Consider the following 21,544-nt stretch of genomic DNA (forward strand, 5'->3'; position numbering starts at 1 on the left):
GCATTAGAGCTTTTTCACGTATATCAGGAGCCTGCCGACGGTCGCAAGTATCGTCTTCGCTGTCAAGAGATTCATCCTATACTTTTATTAGGGTTTAGTTGTCGAACAATAACTTCCGTTGGTGGACACTTTATCTATCTATCATATACCCTCTTTATACATACGCCTCGTCAGAGGTCTCGGTTTTGATTTCGTACTCGAAGATTGTCAGTTCAATTTGAATTATTCGTTCACTTTTTTTTTTCCATCGTGAAATATGCTATTCTTATTCCACAAAAGGCAATAGAGACTCCGATCTGTAAGACGCATGTAACAAACGATGTGTCAAATTAAACAATGACTTCCGGGAAACCTTAGATGCGGGTGGCCTCTTTCACATGCCAAGATATCGCACAGTTTTGACAAAGAACGACCTGTGTCACCAAATTCAAGGTGAAATATTCGTCCTTGGTGGTTCACTTTTGGGATTCTTATCGATGAGGGATTCCACGCCAATGTGAACAGAGAACACTTAAACTATAATTCACTTTCTTCCAGCAATTTCTTCAAACAATTTCGTCAAACAGCGGATCTAATTGGCTGTGGAGGTTTATTGGTAAAACTTTACATAGTGCATGAATTAGTAATATTGTAAGTCGAGGGCTGTGTTCAGTAACCTTTATAATCTCAAAGGTCGATACTGTCGAACGAAAAAGATCAGTCATTGTCGAGGTTCCAATCACAGGTGAGAAAAAGGACAGCGCCTTGTGAGATGAGTGGATGTTTTGCGAAAGTTTTTGTTTTTGTGACATCATTTCTTCTGGTGGCGGGAAACAAACCCAACAACTGCAGTGTCTACGGTCATTGTTCTAGCGATAAAACAGATTCAAAGAAAAATTTGACCAACCTAGGGCCAGACTCGAATTTCGAGAAGAAAAGAAGTCAATTTCATCAAACCAAAAATTATGTCAAGGAAGAAACATTTTCTAAGAGAGACAGCACTTTCACCGATGTGCTTAAAAACCTCTTAGCTAAGGTGGACAAGGCAAAAACTACCATCATAGATTTGAATAGTGTACCAAAACGAAATGCTTCTTCTACCGTAAATCCTGTAACGAATCCCGTGAATGTTTCCAAAACAACTGCAGCCCCCAGCACTAGCACTCTCCCTACTGTTGCAACTACGCCAAGTTCAAGTTCCACATCCGGAGTTTCAACCTCGCCCACGGTCGGAAGTGAGGCCACTACAACTGCGGCACCCACCGTTGCAAGCTCTCCGAGCCCATCCTCTTCGACCCCGGCCGTGAAACCTACGGGCAACGCCTCGTGTAATGAAACTTTAGGGGCTTGTGCCGGCGGTACACTTGTGAAACCTGGCGGAAATAACATCACCATCGCTCCTGGGGTCGTTTTAACTCCAAATGGTGAAATTATTTTAACTCCACACCTCCCACTATTGCCAGGGGCTGGTCAAACTACAGCGAGTAAACCTTATCCCGAGATCTTTCCCGCTTTATTAGCCGGATTGGCCGCAGCAACCGGTACAGCTGGAGTAACCGGGGCAGCAGGAACTGCAGGAGGTGCTACCTCGGTTGCCGGACAAGGAGCTCCCCAGACGTCCTCCACTGCTCAACAAAGTGCGTGAAATTATCAAATGATCTTATTTTATCCCGCCTTATTTAATGGTTGTGAAACAGCGCCCAATTGGAGTTTGTTATTTCATTTAAGCCAAGTCAAGAAAAGCGGTTTCCTCTATTCGAATTGAGGAGAAAATATAATTCAGTTTGAAGGTAGATGTTAGAGAATAATCTGCTTAAAAGTGTGACCCTACGGTTTGAAATTTTCAAGGAGACTGCTTATTTTAGGTAAAAGCGCAGGGAATAATCTTTATCAGTAGGCGGCGTGGCCGAGTGGTGGGGGTGCTGGACTTGTACTCCGGTTTCCCGGGTTCAAGTCCTCCACCCTGCCACTCACTGGATTTGTTCTCGGTTGCGCTCTGTAAATGGCCCACTTGTCTGCCTCCTGCCAGTGGGGATTTTTTTTAGCACTTAGTCCACATTGTGGCTGAAAAGCCCCTAAGGGGGAGCTTCAATTTCCGTATTTATTATTTATTTAATAACAGACTCCAATATTATTCTGAGTGAGATGATGGCTACACCACAAAGCTTAAGAGCTTTCAACGTTATATAGCCAACCAAACTACGATAATACACCTGTATGCGTCAAAAATATAAAGACAATTATAGTCATAACACATGCAGAAGCCAAAAGGTACGAGAGAGGCCAAAGTAAGAAACGAAACACAGCCACGGATTACATTTGAGTAATCTTGAAAACCCCAACCAGTAAAAACTAAAATGAAAAGTTTTCTTTTATCACAGGCCCATGTGTCAATAACTTCGATAGCTGTCAGGATTGGGCTGCTAAAGGAGAATGCACCAAGAACTCTCCGTTTATGATGGTAAACTGTCGACGCAGCTGCACCAATTGTGGTAAGGAAATAACCAATACTGAGAGAGATCTTTATTATGGGAATTAGTTTACGGAGAAAAATTCTGCAATCTTATGTATTCTTTTCTATCATTTTATTTTCTCGGCTAAATATGTATTTTCCTTTTCATCGCACTGACATCGTTTTTTTTGTCTTTGTCATGCAGCAAAGTGCGAAAACAACCAACCGCAGTGCGTTGATTGGGCAAAACATGGAGAGTGCAGAAAGAACAGGCCATACATGGAGCAGAAATGCTGGCGAAGTTGCTCGAAATGCGGTACGTAAAAATTAAGATAAAGACTTCTTGTTAACTGAGAAAAGAACACTGTTTTTGTTCCGGTTCCCGCCCTTGCTGGATGTTTCTTTTAGACTCCCATTAATAAAAGGAGAAACGCTAGTATTGTCAAAAAACACAATAAATTATATCGCTAAAGTTTGATAATCCAAGGTTGGAAAAATTCAGCCAGATGAAGTCGCCATCTTCTATAGCGGACTTGCATGGGCCCCAGGTGTCATAAGATCTCTCTTTGTATAAAAAAGAACAGTTTGTTTTGAAACTTATCTGTACCGGCATGCTGCATTTTCAAATGAGAAGTGAGTTTGGGAGTCTTCTGATGAAAAAAAATAACTGTTAAGGCTATCGTGATTTTTTCTGCGTTTTAGCAGTTCAAATGCTGTTTAGCTAACATTAACCTCATCTTATTCAAAAGCTCCTTGCGTGAACAAATATCCCCACAAATGCATCACATGGGCTAAAGATGGCAAATGCTCTTCAAACAGAAACTTTATGGAGACGATGTGCTGGAGAAGCTGCTCAAATTGTGGTAAGAGGAAACTGGATTGATTGAGGGAATGTCTACCATAATCAAAATACTTGAATAGGTAATTGAAAGCGACTGATCGCCCGTCTCTTTGACTGATCAGCAAAACAGACGCCCCGGAAAAATGTTGTTTAATACACTAAGTTCCTTGAAATGCTATTTCGTAACAGAGTAGATCACAGTACCTGGGTAGTTGACGCGCTGTATTACAAATCATAATGCTTGGTTTAAGGCCTTGGCTGTTATTATGCTGTATTCCAGAGAACTAACAGTGCCCTTTGTCATCGTGAAAGATAAATTAGGATCAGAAAACTTTCAGGGAACATGCAAATTGCCGGAGGTTACTAAGATGGAAGAGGGAGATGCAGGAGAAAAGCGTTATTTTGCTGAACTCCAGATCAAATGTTTCGGGTTCAAAGCCTTAGAAATCCCTGTGTTGGGCCCTTGATCAAGACACTCTCACAACCCCCTTACTCCACTCCTGACTGTAAATGTATGTCGGGAAAGTATCAGGAAATGTTAGAGAACCTGACAAGGAGCTAGGCGATAACCCTGTAGTGGGTTATTTCTTACAGGTACTCACTGCTCGAGTAGTTTTCCTACCTTTCTTCACCTTTTATTTAATATTGTTTTCCAAACTCAGTGAAATGCGAGAACAAGAGAGATGGATGTGTGGACTGGGCTGCAGATGGGCAATGCACTAAGACTGCTTCTTTTATGTTAGCAAACTGCTGGAAGAGCTGTTCATTTTGTGGTGAGTACCATTTTATAGGTTTCGATGTTAACCATTATTGTAGTAGTGTAGTAGCATAGTAGCGATGCGCGTGACATTTAGGCTCCTTTCTCAAAAGTAAGCTCAGAATTCAATCTCCTCCCGTGCGGTGACTTACTCTTAAGAGACACATCCATTGATGGAACAAAACCAAAGTGAAAGCTAAGTTTGAAATTAGGCGGAAACCGTTATGAGTGTTGATGAAATTGTCTTTGTTCTTGGCTTTTGTTTTTTCTGAGCTTAGTTTTCGCGCCTTCATACCTTTTGTTACCATTATTAATTAGTTATTAATTGGTCGCAGAGTGACTTCTGAAGGATCTCAATATAAGTTTCTTTTGGTGTTTCGACCGACCAACACCAACACAGCTTGTTAATACTAATATTTCTCACAATATTGATGTTTCTTCATTCTTATTATCATCCAAGTTATTATTACTATTCCTTTTATTGCTAATGACACTTCAATTATTATGATGATTGTCTTAATGCATTTCAATGAACTTACGTTTAAAAACCATCGTGAGCAGTTAGAATAGTTTGGTACATTGGTCTCAGAGCTTAGCGGAAGCCTTAGGGAAACCAACTTGGGAGCACAGTAATTGGAATGATGGGGTTACTTCACAATTTCTTTTTAGGCCTCCAATGTGCCCTCATTGACAGCGTTTCGGCGCGAGCGTTTCTTCGCCCGCGGGAAAAGTCGAAGCCTTAAGTAACTCAAGCCCGCGATCGGTCTTCAGGATCTATCACTGATGTTAGAGCCAGACCTCCAGTAAACCTCTTTCTGACTCGTCTCAAATCATCACGCGGGTGGAAAAACGCGCGTTCTGCAGCGTTACGTTATTTTTTTCATTTCTTTCCATTATAAAGACATTTCTCATCATCATCATTGTTGTCTTAGTTATTTATTGGTGAAGTGTTAACCTTGTTCCCTTACAGCTCCTTGTATCGACAAACATCCGACCAATTGCCCACTCTGGGCTAAAGATGGAGAGTGCAAGAAAAATAGGAAATTTATGGAAGAAAATTGTTGGAAAAGCTGCTCAAACTGTAAGCAATTTTTTTTTCGTTGTTTGTGCATCAGTGATAAAAATGTACTTTTAAGAATAAGGAGAAGACTCTTCAGAATCTCTTCTTGATTTCGGTTCTTGATTTTCAGATGTAAATTCGACTTTTCCCTGCAGGTTGTAAGGATAAAAACAAGCATTGTGCAGAATGGGCCAAAACCGGAGAATGCATGAAGAATCCAGATTTTATGAACGAAAACTGTGCTAAGAGTTGCAAAAAATGCTGAAAAAATTTATTGCTACATCACTTATGCAAAGTTGGTAGATCAGCGGGAAGCTCTTCTTGAATTGCCGTTTTTTACAAACCATTTTATCATCATTGCAATACAAACTGTTTAAGAGGAAATTACTTATTGAGAAACAAACTGCGGGCATCTCTCGACAGTTATTTTGCTTGACTCAGAGTCGTTTGACTCATCGATTTGCATTCACCAAAGCTAGTCAGTACAGGTGTCATGGTGACACAGATAAATTAGACTAAAAAATCTCCTACGTGGATGAGATATTTCTTGAAGAGTGGCCAGTCAGGCAACTCGTTCAATAAATGACTATGGTAGGTAGGAATCAATAGGAGCGTATCTTTGATATCGAATATGTCCACTGTTATGTGATATTCGAAGTCAAAACGCATTGTAAATAGTTCTCCATTCATAGAGACAAGCTCTCTGATATCGATTAATCAGTTCCTGTGTTTTTTGTTTGTTTTGATTTGTTTTTTTTCCTTTCTTCTGATCTACGAGAGCACAATTTTAAAGGCTGTTTAACAAGAAACATGTAGGTAGTGTCATGATAAATATCTTCCTAGAAAAAAAGTCAATGGCTAATGTAAAAGACCATTAGTTAGATAATTAGAGATTAAAGTCAAATGGAACCACATGTTCGTTAGCTGGTTTTTTGTCTTTCTTTCTCCAATTTCCTTCAACCCTCTTCAGACGGGGTTTTATGTAGCTTTCTGGAACATCGGGAGAGGTAGGGAGGGAGGGGAAGAAAGGTGAAGGAGGGTTTCTAGAGATCTCTCCATATTTTGAGGGGGATACAAAAAATTACTAAGATAAAAATTGGTAACTTTTTGCATGCCATGGCCACAAAATGCCTACTTCAATCACTATGTCAGTGCGAAGGCATTAAATTTTCGAAGGAGAAGCGGGGGGAAAAACAGAACAAAATATAACCGTGTTACAATCTTAATAGCTGAGCATATTTCTGGTTTGTCCTGAGTAGTTTACATGTGACTTGTTCCACCAATCATAACTTGGTAATATCTGAGCACATTGAGGGTGATGTTTTACTCAAGTTTGAACGTTGTCCTGAACTGCCGTTAGATTGGAGGAAACCAAAACTTTTAAATGAAATAACCTAAAGTACATCTATCTTCTCAACATGAGAAGATAGTTGTCAAAATACTGCGCTTTATTACAAAGGGAAGTTGCGCTGAATTGCGTCACGAATCCAACAGCAATAAGCTAAAACGGCGGGGACATTAAATGTGGCAGGTGTTTCTCAGTGGTATAGATCTTTCCATCAGTCGATTCTTTATGTCAAGTTAATAATGTTTTAGTCCACCTACTGATAAGCACATTCATTGAGCGGCTTCAAGGCGGAGTGTTAACTCCACAAAGCTTTGATCGATGAGATCTGAAATCAATACTTAAGAAACACTCTGAAAGGTACTTCATTAATTAAGACTTTCAGTTAGCCTGTTTTAAGCATGCGAGCTTTCACATCTTTAAGAGTCAGTCTTACATCAACTTCAATATATTCGTCTTCGGTTGCGTAGTTGCGAAATGGAGATTCGTCTTGTTTTAATCCAAGTTTTGATGTGGTGTATACTATGCCTTAAGGTAAGTAAAAAATGTTGTTTTACACGGTAGCATCATTTGAAACTAAGTCGTAAAATTAATTACAGCCCACGTTTCTTCATTTACAGCGTGAGTTCCTCTACCGAGCCATGTTTTATTCTTTAAGTGCACTACTACATTGCTGAGGAAAGATTTTAAACCTTTGAAGATGAAAAGGTTAATCAAATCAGTGCAAACAGCTCGATATATCCCGCTTAGAAGACATGGAAAATTAATGTCAGGAAATAATTCAAAATATCGTAATTATTTTCTATCGTTTTCAATTCCTTTTCGGCAAGCTTAATCCAGTCCCTACAAAATGTATTAATTTCTATAGATCTGCAGACAGAATGCAATCCTCAGCTTCATTCCCCAAAGCTCTTACAGTGGCAAGGTTTCTCTTTCTTGTAAAACTAACGTCTATTTCCTTTTTTATCTCTTTTATATTTGCAGGGGATTTCCGTAGATCGACCAAAACCAATCTTAAGTGTAGAGCTTTCAGTAGATGACAGCCAGCCCTTGTTTCAAGGGTAAGTCTAGCAAAAGCTAAAGCTATTTTTAGAACAGTTGCAAATTTTTTTTGTTTATTTACTTTGTTCCTTATTGGCATGATTGCTTTCCCACAATACTCTGCCATAGCTTGTCATGATGCCTGATTTGTTAGTCGACCAAAACAAAAACAAAAACTTAATAAAAAAAAATGTCTGTGACCTTCACATGGCGATCATTGGAAAAGCTTTTGAGAGGAACGCACGGGTATTTGCAGTTTCATGGTTTAAATTATTCATTCTTCACTTTTTTGCACAGAAATAAGACCTTATGTTTATCTATTTCGTCTCTGAGTGGGATGACTTCTTTTCCACCACGTTCTTCCCATGCTTGTCATAATGCATAATTTAATCATCGACAAAAAATAAAAAAATAAAACAAATAGATAAAAAGTCAGAGGGCGGCACATACTTTACGGTTTCATGGTTTGAAATGTTTTATTCTGAATTTTTTTTACAGAAACAAAACTAAACTCAATGTAAATGTAACCCATGATATCAACTCCACGTCTGCAGCCAGCCATATAATTATCATTCCACAGGCTTCATTTAAAGCAGAGTTCAGTTCAATAAATTTATCATCGCATTCAGTGACTCCAGACGTGCTACAAAATAACAGAGTCGAGGTACGATTCCTCTCTTATTAATATATCTATTCAGTATATCATCTCGTTTTAAGGAAACAATAGAATAACAGTATATTCACACAAATTACAAAAAGGAAAGCGGTGTGTGTCTTGCAAGTTCCCATCGACGTATTATCTCTTTGTGGCTTTAAATTGGATCGCAGTTTTACAAAACAATAAAAACAAAAGGAGTGAAGAAGTTGTATTGTTTCATCTAGTTGTAGTTAATAGTAACCATCCTTTGGCTTTATTCAGCTCAACAGGCTCGAGCCGGACCAACAATTCTCGTATGAAGTTTTCATTTCCATTGATCCTCATGGACTCACTGAACCTGGTCGCGTACATATAGCTTATGTGATCAGCACCATAACATATAGCGGCGATTATGACAATTTTACAGATCCGAATACCGGAAAAAGGGTGACTAAAACTACTGACAACTCTCACACTTCGTTCTACTTCTACGTACCAGGTTTGTAAAGAAGCGCTAGACTTAAGTTTCTCCCTAGACCAGACGCCTTACACTTGGATCTGCTAGGCACACCAATGTAAAAAAAGGTATCAAATTTGGTCGTCGTAAAGGAACTCGAGAGCCATCCAGTTGCATTTTGTTCCTCGGCTATGGCGTACGGAACTCGCTGCGCTTGATCCGTAACTCACGACCTTAAAGGATAGGGTGGATAGAGAAAATTTCTAATAACATACGGAGGTTTTGAAAAGAATAAAACTGTTTCGGAGCCCACGTGAGGGAAGCTGTTATTATCCGTCCATCTGCATTTCGAAAAATTAGGTTACTGTTTTTTTTTTTCGATGTAGCATTTTATGTTCTTTGCTTACTCAAGTCGAAATGACCCTTAACCAAACAAACGGTAAAACAATATATGCTACCTTTGAAACAAGCCGCCCATAAGAAACTATGATAGAAATTAAACCTCTTTCAATCAATATCTGCGACAAGCAGATCGCGATATCACGAATGCTCAGTCTAGAATTTTCCTTATTAGAGTTTTCCTGCTTTGAGCCGCTGGGTATGAGAAGTGGGTACATCAAGGAGAGCCAACTTTTGTCATCGTCATTCTTCAAGACATCTCAAAATTCACTCGGTGACAGTCCCCATCAGGCTAGGCTTGGCAGCTCAGGGCACTGGTCTCCAGCTGCTGGTAGTGCTTCAATTGACAGAGAACAGTTTATACAAATCAACTTTGGGAGATTCATTCAATTGAAAGTGGTTTGTTTAAACACCTTTTGTTTACCTCGATGTATTCCTATCATAATAACACACATGGAGAAAATTTATGCGTGTCTGATTGGCTGAAAACGGGAAAATTGTAACACGATTGCAAAGTTGTAACATGAGTACAAATGACAAATAGCGCGCGCTGTCAAATTTCGTCTGTATTGACTTTCTGTGATGCATTTTCATGTAAATTATTATCAAGTCCCAATATTATTTCTCCTGATTCCAACGGGCTTGAGTAGCTTTCTTCTCTTTGAAGAACTTACTCTTGCTTCTAACACCAAATTGCAATCGAAATCGTGTTGTTAACTATACCTATCTAATACATGTAGCCTCCTTCCGAATACTTTTGATACTCCCTTCTCTACTAATAATTAAGTTCATACAAGCCAGTTATTATCGTCCATACTTCTGTAGAACCAATATTAAGTAGCTAGTTTATGACCGTTCACCAAGGTCTGAAGCTCAGGAGCTCATTTCGCAGTGATTTCACCTCAACCCACGGATATTCCAGCTTCAAAATTGTACTTAAAAACAAAATTCCTAACAGAGAAGATGCTACATTTGAATGACTGTATGTTTTTCTGTTTCTGAATGTTGATATTTTAGATTGCATTACAAGGAAAACCAAATTCTGAAGAACACGTTAAAACGTTTAATGCTTGGACGAGTCTTGACGGTGAGGAATGGAAGAAAGAAAATCCTCTACCTAAGGTTTCTGTATGTTTTGATTTTATGGCGCAACTATCTCACTTGGTGTACGTTACTGATAGGACTTCATAGAATATCGATTTTCATTAGCATATTGGAACGATGATCAGCCTGAAAAACCTGACTTTCGAATTGACCTCTGGGCCGTCTATCCGGGAGCTTATTTACGTGCAGCTGATCGCGGGAATTGTCTTATACCCCAAAGTTAATGGAAAAACCCCATGCAAGGTTCGTGCGCGATGATGCAAACAGGGCCTAAAAAGCTGTAAGGCCCAGTGCATGGACTCTTGAGTGCAAAAGGCAAGCAGGAAAAAAGAAAGAGAAAGAAAAATTGGTTGTTTTATGATAAAGTGCTGATTGATTTAGTGAGGTCGGGCCGGACGGGAAGATATTTGGCTCTCGGTCGTGGTGCACGAATCGAGTGCTGTGAGGTCCATACCTTTCAGCCACGAGCCAATCTTTTTCCCATGCACCCGTATCGTAAAGTACATTAGAGCGTATTCCTATGGAAAATGCGCTACATAACTGAATCATTATCGTTATCAATATCATCAATCCTCATTTCATTATTGTAAGGGGCTTGTCAACGTGACAAATGGAAACGCTGCAATCCCAACTGCTTATCAGATTCCTACTTCCATTCGATTTCTACGAATTCAGCCCACGTCCTGGCACAAGGGAAGTGCCCTTCGAATTGAGGTTTATGGATGTTATAGAAATGAAACAGCACAAACAGAAGGTAGGGTTTTTTTGTTTCATTCCTTTGCTGATTCCTTGGTCTATTGTTTTCTAGTGAAGGATATATTTTTTCGATTTGTGTTCAGTATTTTCTACGATGAAAGAGCTGAAAAATTATGTCCAGTTTATTAGATTTTAGGGTATAAGCTAGATATGCAACATCTGAAAAAAAAGGGACGCAATTTGATAAAGTTCGAAGACGTTCATGTGGCCATACTGGTCAAGCTTGGAACTCTCATTACAGACCGTCTGAAGAGTGGAAAAGAGTATTCGGAGAGTGCATTTTTTTCCTTGAGCAATTGCTAATATAAGAGGCGAGTTACACATTCAGTAAGGTAAAATCACCACTGGTTGCGAGCAATTCTATTCAAGGGCACACGTTTTCAACCCTTTGCTCTCTTCGATAACTCATGTGGCTAGCCCACCAGGGCATGTGGAGGTCTCTAAGAGCAGTATGATAGCTGGCCTCTAAGTTCACGTGAGAATAAAAATGAAACGGCTGTAGGTCACGGCCAACAAATTTTGAGACTATGCATCCATCGACGACCTTCAATTCTGCTCCTAAATTGTATATTCAATTTCTTTTCACTTATTATTTAAGTCAAAACATTTTTTAAGGTTAGATGTGTCAGATAGTGCAAGATAACTTCTTTGACAAATTAAGTTTTCCTTTTGAGGAATCAAACACGTGCTGAGCATGCTCCGAGACCGTTCCTTACCGGCGAGAGAATAATCAACAGTTCTTTAAAAACTCCAAAAGCGTCCTGTATACAAGGAGATTGAAGAAGATGCTAAAGTTTCTAGTTCTGTCTTTGAAATATTGCCTGTTTTAGAGTTCCCGGCTCTTGGGGTGGAGAAGCAACTAATAACAAATGCTCAGATGACTGCTTCCTCTACTGCTGATCTACAAAAGTTAAATGCTACAAGTGGCCGCTTAAACTTCAACAGCGCTTGGTGTTCAGCAAATTCCAATGAGCAACCGCTATTTCTACAAATTGATCTTAATGAAATTCACATAGTTACAGCAGTAAGTATGAAAAAGAATGATTTACGCTCTTATGGTAACTGAAAGCTGATGATCGTCTTGACAGTGAGACACTTTTTAAAGATGTTATTCACTTTTGTCCCGATTGTGGGACAAAGGAAAGACTCTTAGTCGTCAACGAGTAATCGAAAGTCACATTCTACAACGCAATAATCCACCATTACGTTACACAAAGGTCAATGGTAAGGCAGACCAGTACTTGGTTCATGTGTTGCAAGCGTCCTTTATGCTGCAATTGCTTTCCTTTTTTGTGTCCGAGTATAACGTCGAAAAACTTAATTTATCTGAGAAAAAGCCCACAAAACCAAACATCCACAGCAATGCGAGAAGAAAAGAGAGGAAAAGAAAAGAAATCCCAATCTATTGTTTGATTTCTTCAAATTGTAGGTAGCTACCCAACCACGCCCCTCAAATGTCGACAATATCCAAAGTGTAACAAAATACAGCCTGAATTACTCAGAGGATGGAGTCAATTGGAGCATATATCAACAAAATGGCATTGACAAGGTAATTTTTTTGTTTTTCTTATTTTAAATATTTTGCTGAGCTATTAACCCTTTGTCGCACTGGGTATTCAATGAACTGACCACTTCAGTGGATACTTATGATCTTGGCTTTGGAGACCTGGTGCCAGAACTGTGGTGCACTGAAATTAAATCTTGATCGATGGGTCCGGATTTCGATATCTACTCTTGATCGCCGTGTCGTTTTCCACAGACCAGAAACGTTCTTCTCCTTTAATGTAGAACAGAGTTACTAATGTCTCTAGCATGTAGGTGGGACAGTTTCCGAAGATGAACTAATCTAGCATTCCGACCAAAGGAGTAGCAATACCCCTTATGGCTCCAACTTCTGGAATTCGAGGATACCCTCCAAAATAAATGAACCTCAGTATTTGGGAGACTCACCCTCTGGTTCTCACCTATCAGTTTTTTTTTTCTTGTTGATCTTTAGAAGTTCTTTGGAAACTTAGTTGAAGATATCCCTACTAAAACTCACCTGCCAATTCCAGTAAAGGCGCGACTTATTCAGTTTCTGCCTCTTGGACTAATATCTGCCGCATGTATGAGAGTTGAACTATACGGAGAAAAGTCTACCACAGAAAACACAGGTAAACCGTCTTCAAAATAAAGATTGTTTCTAAAAGTTTACTTTTCTTCTGAGACTTCTTCCTGCAGTTACTTTTTCTTTGATCCCTTTTTTGCCTCGAGTTTTGCGGATGATGTCTTTCACCGCTACTCATTGCCTGTCTCTATCTTCGGATCCTTTAATATCATTTGCCTCTCTTCTTATATCGCCCCTTGATTTATTTGTACCTCTGCCTCTGAGGATCAATTTGTCACTGATTATATAGAAGGACATTAAAACTTTCTCACTTCACCGAAAAAGGATAATATACATATATGGAAAAAAAAATTCAAAAGAACCCTTTTTTCTCAGTTCAATTATGCTACATCTTTTTGCAGGAAAACCACCAGTATATCAACGAAGTATTCTTTTAGATGAGAGAAGTAAAAGGCTTTTCTTGTGTAATAAAGAATCAGTTAGGTACGTAAGTAGTACACGGAATTTCCTTTCTCAAAATCGTAAGTCCTATCTGTTTGGAATTGCGATACGAAATGTACCCCATATAATCTCTAAAAGACAGTTTTAGGATGATGAACTCGATTTCGTGTCCCTTTCAAGAAATATACCAATCCCTTTAGTAATTAATATTTGCGATTGCGATATTTGCCATTGTGCCACTTGCTGCTAGATAGTGACAATTATCCGTAGAAGGTGATGGTGAAATATTATGAAAAATTATGGCAGTGTGAACAGTTGATCTTGTCTGACCTAAGTTACCATCTCTGCAAGCTGTGTAAATCGAAATAAAAACTTGATTACAAAAACTTGACCATCTCAAACATTTAAGCCACAAATAATGTGATGCAACAGATTTAAGGTTAATGTTACTACATTTACGAAGTCGGTGACTGACTTTTTCTTTTTCCTTGCGACAAGTCTTTTTGATGATTCTCTTGTTAGGAAAGCCTGGATAGCTCTGGTGAAATTTATCATGATTATTATCCATGTATACTCCTAATGCGTTTGGGTCCAATCTTTTATGCTCAATGCGTTTTATTTTTTCATATTTTCGTAAATCGAGAGTAAACTGTTAGAAATACCCTCTCGATCCGAATGCCAGTAATAAAAGGCTTCAAAAGCTTTATTCCTAAATTCACCTGATTAATTCGCTCCTTATGCTCACACAGGGTCAAGGCGGTATGTTTCATCAGAATATATTTAGAGGACGAAAGTTGGATAGGTAAACTGACGTTACTATTCCTTAATCCCTCCCTTGCAATGGTAAAACAACTTCCCTCTCTTTAGTCCTCCTTCATGCCCTCTTTACTCTTTCGTTCCTCCTTTTCTGCTGTGCCAAGTGGGAGGCATTCACCGTCCTCCTCCACCTCTCTTCATCTTGTTCTTGATATATATTCCGCTGACCTATCCCAATCGTCAGTTTTGTTTGTTGGTTGTATTTTGTTTGTTTCTTTTTTCGTTTGTTCGTTTTTAATCGTTTATAACTATTTTGTTTGGCTTTCATTTCCCTTTCGGGTTGTCTTACGCATTAAAGAGGCTTGTCTATCCATTTCAGTTCCTTTTTTCTTTATTTGAGTCAGCATAATTTCTCTGTACCTTCCTGCCAGTGTCTTCATTGATAGTGATACTTAGTCATTTCACCCCAGGAACAAACCTTCAGCAGCGATTCACCAAGGCTGGGACTATATATTTATCCAGGTCTTCTTTTTCCACATATGTGGTAAATTACTTGCGACGTTCAGGATAATAAAATGTTCAATAAAAGACATAAGATCGGAAAAGTTAATCTATTTTATCCATTCACAGAGGTTATACCAATCGCAAGCTCGCTCCCAGACCAGTTCGCACCTATCGAAGTGAGTTCTCCCTCACTTTTACCCCCCAGTTCACGGTGAATGTGATTGATTTGTTTCAGCCCTAGACAGACGCATTGTCAGCATTCTTGGTTATGATCAAAACGAAGACGTCATATATGGCGTGGCCAGGAATAGAAGATCATACCTACGATGTAACGTCACTAAATGTGCGGCCGTTCCAAGTGAAGACTGGTTAAGGTTGAGGGATTTGCCAACCACAGTCCTATCCACAGAGATACCTTTTGTTCCAGAAACAGGCCGTGATTTTACTGACACTCAAATTTCTGAATACGAACAGATTGATAACGATGGCAACAAATGGGGAGGTATTTGCAACTTTTCATTATTATCCTGGGAGCGTTTTAATACTTAGGACCATAAAAAAAAACCTTTATTTTATCTCCATTGCAATTAATGAGGCACACCTTGTGCCAGTATGGTGGTTCACGGTTGCAAATGATTTCAGATGTATTCTTCTTTCGGAATCTCTCTAAATCAGGGCAACTGTCCATAACGTTGTTTTGCCGTCCACCAGTCAGGACCCATGAAAATATTAGGGGGGGAGAGAGAGGTTAGTGGGTAGGGAGGTCTCCCTTTTCACAACGAATTTGGTAGTTTTTCTTTGTGCATCTTTTTCGACTGTCCAGACGTCGAGAGGAGGTGTCAGCTATCCAAGAAGAAAGAAAGGGACTTCTGATTTGTCTCTGCCGGTTTATATTTGTCAATCAGGATCTATCAATCTTCGTTAAACTGACGATGCTCCAACTTGATTCTAATCGTTGATTGTCCCTTTTCTTACAATTTATATCTTAAAGCTTCAGCGGTGGGTATTCATTTCTTCAAAGTGGAAAAACAAACATGGCAGTTGATAGCTCATTGGCGGGCGAGGGGTAAGAGGCTTTTTTATTTTATTTTCTCTTTTTCTTTTTTTTTTTGTATCATGATTTTTCCTGTTTTAAATCGAGAAAATAATGCAAACAAATTTAGAGTTGCTTAAATGATAAAGAGAAATATCAGAAATAAAGGACAAATGTGAGAAGATAATTTGAGATCGAAAGATAGGTTACACCACATCCCCGACTAATTTTTACCAAATTCAAATATACTTTTTAAAAAACAATGACTGATTAAAAAGATAAAAAAATTAGAAACTTATTATATACTCTGTCTGAAGACATGAGAGCGGCCTGCTGTTTCAAATGTATGGGCTGCGTTTTGTTCCCTTTTTTTATTGCAATAGTTGACCCTTTGATTTTACAGATCTAAACAAATGTTACAGTGGACCGTGTGAAAATGGCGGTTCTTGTGTTGGGAACAAAAATGACTACACTTGCTTCTGCCTCAGCGATTGGGCTGGGAAAAACTGTGACACCAAGTGTGAGTGCCATTTTGAATATTGTTACCACGATCAACAATGAGCATGTTTTAAATTGCATCTCATTTATTCGATATTGATTTACCATCCCTTCATCCATCTATACATCCATACCTGCCTATGACTGGCTAGCTAACCTTTTGCCTTTCTCTTTGTTTGTTCATTACATGTTCCAGCATAAATCCTTGCTTTCCTCGTCCATTCACACGTCCTTAAATATATTTTGTTCTGTTCCTAGCTAACTCGATTCACTCTTACACACGCCAAACGGTGGCGTCATTTCAGTTCAAATACAGTTTCCACCTTTTACCAATTCAAGTGTAAACAGTTTTACTTAACTTTAACCCATGCATTTTTTCTGTGTAGTCGTTGCTCCCCAAATTGAGGTGACGAAGTCCACGTGCAGTTCAACTACAAACAAAGTGAAACCACTAATAATAAACACCCCAAAGTATCCCAATAACTATGGCAGTAATAGTCGCTGTGAATGGCTTATTACTTCATCACATCGGATCAAACTGGTTTTTAAATACTTTTACGTGGAGAGGGGTTGGGATTATGTTTATATCCACGACGGAAAATCCACCAGTTCCAGACGGATTGGCAGGTTCACTGGAGGTCATACCAACAAAGTCATCAAAAGTTCTGGAAATTACCTTTATCTAAAGTTTACGTCTGATTCAGTAGTCAATAAAAAAGGATTCTTAATAGTCTACGAAGGTAAGTCAGTTATCTCCTTGATACTGTTACTATTATAAGAATACTTCGTATTGGTAAATACTGCAATTTCCTTGCATTGCGTCAAATCTCTGTCCGTGTGTCTCTCTTCTCGTCTTTCTTTTGTTTTTTTTGGTCCAAATCCGTGACCCTTTTTTTTCAAATCCGTGATACAATATTATTTTTATCTTGCAGCCATAATTTAAAAAAGCCTTAAGAAGACACTGCTGCCTTGTCGAGGAAATGGGGGAGATAGAGGCCGACACTATCGCTCACTAAACACTCAACCAGGAGATTCTAACAGACAACTGAGATTGCATTTGCCCTAGCCTCAAAACAATAAATAAAAAATGGGAAGGATCGAGAGATTTATCCTGGACTCCATTTTACCCGATTCAATTTTCACTTTATACTGACACACAGTTACTTTTTGCTCAATAAGTTTTATTTCCTCCATTTTCTAAGTCATTTTCATGTACAAAGTTTCCACCCCGTCAGTTTGTATGCTAATTTAAAAGGGAATATTAGATCGATATTAAGCTTCCTACCCACTTATTGGGAAACACATTTTCGTGCGATATGCTTGATAAATACGTGGATCATCCTAAAGTCACGACTACAAGGCTCTCCTTCTCTTTCTCAGCTCAGTTCATGCACCACAGCAACGTAAAGACTTGTTGTTTATAATCAAATTTAACTATCAATTAAACGTGGAGCATATTTGCCATTTTCTAGCTTGGTTGGTGATTTCTTTGCATTTACAAGAAGCAGAACAAAATGGAAAGCTTGAGCCTAAGTATTTAATGCCATCTGCATAACAGTACACCTGGTAGTCCAAATTGGACGGAAATGAAGTTATTATATCAAAGAAACATTATTTTATACATAAGGTGAATCTATAAAATATTATAAAAGACATAGTCCTTAATAAGGGGTTTGCATTCTAGATAGTTCATTATGGAATCATCCTGCAAATGAGTTTTCCTATTCAATTTGTGTTTCACTTATACATATTGCTAATTCTCTAAAGACAAGGATAACTTTCTATCCACTGTGGACTGTTTCTTATGTAATATTTTAATGTTATAAACCCGAGAAACTCGTGTCATCATCAGGGAATGATAGAGGAACACTCTACGCTGGCGTCTCCGGAATGATCGCAATTATGATTTCCCCATCCACCATGGCTGCACTCGTCGAAATGCAGTTCATTCCCTGTGCAGTCCAAATCATCAATCCATATCTGACCAGATCCTTGACCATGGGTGGCGCTGCCAAAGGCTTGAGTGGCTGAGGGGAAACCAAGCTGTCTGCAGATCACGTGAGCGTCGTTGATGTCCCAGCCTTTGTCACAAATTGTTCCCCATTGACCGACAGCAAAAACTTCCACTCTCCCAGTTAATGACGTGTTACCGATAAGACGGATTTTGTCAACAACTGTATCAAATCGAAAAAAAAAATCTTAGGAAGAAATTGAAAATGCAGGGCACACTAAATCCAGCAAAAATCGATAGGATATCTTTTGAAAGATTTGCGCGGTGACTTGTAAGTTCAACTATGGTCCCTTTAAATGGTCATTAAATGGTCCTTGAAACGAAGAGAGCGGATTCAGATAGGCGCGATAATTTATCAAAAATGGGAACTAAGTAAAGTAAACAAGCGTTAAAAAAATACTTAAGTAGTTAGCTGCAACTCTGGTTTATAGAGGGTACATGTTAATGCCAGTCATAATTGGTTTCTTCTAGCCCGTAACTACACCTTCTCACGTGATTTCGTAAGTTGTTTTGTCATAAAGTAGCGTTTTTTATCTCAAAAATCTCGCTTACCACGGTAACTTGCCGCAAATCCTGGGCGTGTGATGCTGGAGTCAGTTTTAAAATCAATGAAGAGTTGGTTCAATGAACTTGTAACTACGGGAGGTAGAGAGGTTCCATGATATCGCCCAATCATTGGAGATGATGCAGATTTGCCATCGTATACGTATACGTAGTCGTACGATTGCTCAAGGTTGAATTTGAAGAATGTAAGCATGACGTTGGTGTTTGAAAGGAGACTCCAATTACAATACATATAGTTAGAGTAGTACTGAGCTTTGTTTGAATATAGTATGCCACTTGAGCCAGTAAGAATAGTCGAAGAGTTGGCGCATGAACTTGAAACAATCACAAATAACTGTACGTGAACTGTTGGGAGAAATGATTAAACAACACATTGTTAATGACCGAGACAGACAACCGAATTATCGAATGGGGATAAATAAGAAATGTGTTGTTGCAAATTATCTTCACCCTTCCTCTGTAAATTCTCCATAATAGCAATTGCTGCATACGCATGCCATGAACAGCGATATGTACTTCAATTCTTCAATTTGTGACTTTGATTCTCACGAAAAAGTCAAGTTTTCTACTAATAAACAAATTCTTCGAAAGAACGACTTTACAAATTGAAATCAGTCAGGCCAAGGGGTCCTCGGGGACCAAGGGGACCAAGGAAGTCCGTTGTGGCGCATTTTCAGTTTGCCGAAAGGATCGTTTGTTTCCCTCTATCGAGCGTGGTGAGAAATTCGTAATTGATCTGCTTAAAGCTGGGCATTTATGCGCCCCTCGCTCTCTTGTAAGATATTTAGCTTTCAACAATTTTGGTCCATTAGTCTAGTTTGGAGGTAAAGCTTCTGAAAAAGTTGAAAAATTCACCTCACACTGACCTTATACATGAACTTCGATTCAAAACAATGTCCAAGACTTTTTATTTTTTCTTCTTGTTGAGAAGTGGTTTCAATGGAACTGCCGAATCTTCACTAAAGCTGAGTACACTTGTTTTCGTTGCGCGATTTTGTTTTAATTCATGGACTTTTCCAGAGCTCTATATTGCGTCTTATTTTCGTGAGAAGAAAATTTCGTGTCCATGAGCGGAAACAAGATTTTCTGTTTATTCTTGAGATATTTCTCAACCAAATTCCATTGAGAGCACAGGGTGCAAAATCACATGCACGTGAACTCAGATAAGAAAAAATTCAAAATCAATATCAAACAATAAACAACCCATAAATGGCTCGTCTACAGCGTGTGATGAAGATGTCATGTCTTTGAAACAGTGCACTTCTTTCAATTATATCTATGCCTATTATCTGTACAATAAACACGATTATCTTGGCGCTTTGGTGTCGCTTTTAGTTTTGAAACATTTTGAAAAAGTGAAAGGTGACTACTTCCGTGTCAACACAGCCTCGTCTAAACACTCGCGGGGTTTGAAAGTTCTCGAAAGGTGTGGAAATTTGCAAAGAATCTGTTTGCGACTAATACTAATCCGCCGAGGTACAACCTGAGTACGTCTAACCTTTGTTCTACTTGTCACAATAAGCCAAAACAGGTATCTCAGGTTTGATGAAATCCAGCCAGTATTTGCCGCTGACCGCTCTTCCCTCTTCACTCTTATCAATTTCCTTACACGATTTTGCGGGAAGATCAGGTAGAGAACCGAGAGAGACTGTTGCAGAAAAAAAGCAATTTTAAAAGACGGAAAAATACAACGAAAGACGTTGATGATTAAACAAATGAAAAGGTAAATCTTTTTAGAACGAACCTGAATGAAATAAGTCTAAAATGGAACAAAAACAAATATTTTACTCACCTCTCTTCTTGTCTCGCCTGAAATAGTACCTCTCAGCGTTTGATGTAAAATCTTCAGGTCTGGCTTCTTTTGTGCGGTTGCTCAACTCACACATATTTTGGGTAAAGACGTAATTAAAGCTTTGGCATCTGATGTCACGATAACATTCCCTTAAACACACATCACCGAATGCAGCTCCAGTGATCGTCTTAAAGATGTGCTTTTGTAGCATCATCCCGAAGATGGACGCCTCTCTTTCTTCTCTACAATTCCCAGTACATAGTTCAAGAAAGAACTCAATCAAACCAAGAATGATTAGGATGCGGTAGAACCGCTCGAAATTCATATCGGCCCGCTTCTCCAACCAAGAAATGTATGTCAGGGAAACCGATCTTCTGATGTTAAAATATGAGTTTGAGACGGAATATCAAGCAGTACATGAAATTTTAAACACTTCCATATAATGATATAATGGTCTCCAGTGAAGCCTTAAGCCATTGTAAGAACTGAAAACGAGTTCGGTTTCCGAGCTTTCCCCGATGCTCGGTGTGATGCATTATGCTATGGATCAGTGAACACCAGGAAAATAATTTTGAATTAATTTTTGTAGCAGCTTAAGGCTTCACAAGAAACAATTGTAAGGATCATTTCAAATTAAACTTAACGACAACAGGAAACAGTTCCCCCTGGTAGGGATTTCCCTATTTCTTTATTTGACAATAATGAGATGCGTTGAAAACAGGTGACTTTATAAATAATCGAAAATTAAACATTTCTGACGATCATAAAAACCAATATGTTGAAATGTAAGGTTATAAAGTCCTTGGCACCTAGTACTTTAACAATTATTTTGAGATGCGGTCGATCGCCTAATTTATCTCATGTCAGACTTGGATAAATTTCTTATGAGACTGGTTTGCACGTAGGTAACAGTAATTAACCGATACCTTATCCACAATGGAATAGCAGAAATAGTTGCGCAATTCCTGCTCGATCATCATTCGTTTTTATTTACTTATCTTATTTTGTAT

At 38.8% G+C, this 21,544-nt stretch overlaps 4 protein-coding genes across 4 annotated transcripts; 3 read left to right on the forward strand and 1 right to left on the reverse strand.

The window, feature by feature from the left end:
* Positions 1–414: 414 nt before the first annotated feature.
* On the forward strand, positions 415–6,003 carry LOC111341113 (uncharacterized). The gene is made up of 7 exons (XM_088750840.1): positions 415–1,616; positions 2,361–2,471; positions 2,637–2,747; positions 3,181–3,294; positions 3,935–4,045; positions 5,000–5,110; positions 5,245–6,003. The coding sequence occupies exons 1-7, from the start codon at positions 752–754 to the stop codon at positions 5,352–5,354; spliced, it is 1,533 nt and encodes a 510-aa protein (XP_088606966.1). The 5' UTR covers positions 415–751; the 3' UTR covers positions 5,355–6,003.
* A 908-nt stretch (positions 6,004–6,911) lies between these two features.
* Positions 6,912–8,619, forward strand: LOC148738369 (uncharacterized). Its single transcript, XM_088747864.1, has 4 exons — positions 6,912–6,968; positions 7,419–7,495; positions 7,974–8,139; positions 8,395–8,619. Exons 1-4 carry the CDS (start codon positions 6,912–6,914, stop codon positions 8,617–8,619), a joined length of 525 nt encoding a protein of 174 aa, XP_088603990.1.
* A 524-nt stretch (positions 8,620–9,143) lies between these two features.
* LOC148738370 (uncharacterized) lies at positions 9,144–17,084 on the forward strand. Its single transcript, XM_088750909.1, has 12 exons — positions 9,144–9,367; positions 9,986–10,090; positions 10,664–10,826; positions 11,659–11,852; positions 12,258–12,377; positions 12,825–12,981; positions 13,337–13,418; positions 14,126–14,178; positions 14,872–15,138; positions 15,628–15,702; positions 16,073–16,189; positions 16,554–17,084. Exons 1-12 carry the CDS (start codon positions 9,170–9,172, stop codon positions 16,943–16,945), a joined length of 1,923 nt encoding a protein of 640 aa, XP_088607035.1. The 5' UTR covers positions 9,144–9,169; the 3' UTR covers positions 16,946–17,084.
* A 247-nt stretch (positions 17,085–17,331) lies between these two features.
* LOC111341110 (scavenger receptor cysteine-rich domain-containing protein DMBT1-like) lies at positions 17,332–21,110 on the reverse strand. Its single transcript, XM_088750864.1, has 3 exons — positions 20,535–21,110; positions 18,731–19,087; positions 17,332–18,341 (listed from the first exon to the last, which is right to left on the reverse strand). Exons 1-3 carry the CDS (start codon positions 20,857–20,859, stop codon positions 18,016–18,018), a joined length of 1,008 nt encoding a protein of 335 aa, XP_088606990.1. The 5' UTR covers positions 20,860–21,110; the 3' UTR covers positions 17,332–18,015.
* Between the last annotated feature and the right edge of the window lie 434 nt (positions 21,111–21,544).

This window comes from Stylophora pistillata, chromosome 2 (assembly GCF_964205215.1).
Source record: "Stylophora pistillata chromosome 2, jaStyPist1.2, whole genome shotgun sequence".
NCBI classification, from domain to species: domain Eukaryota; kingdom Metazoa; phylum Cnidaria; class Anthozoa; order Scleractinia; family Pocilloporidae; genus Stylophora; species Stylophora pistillata.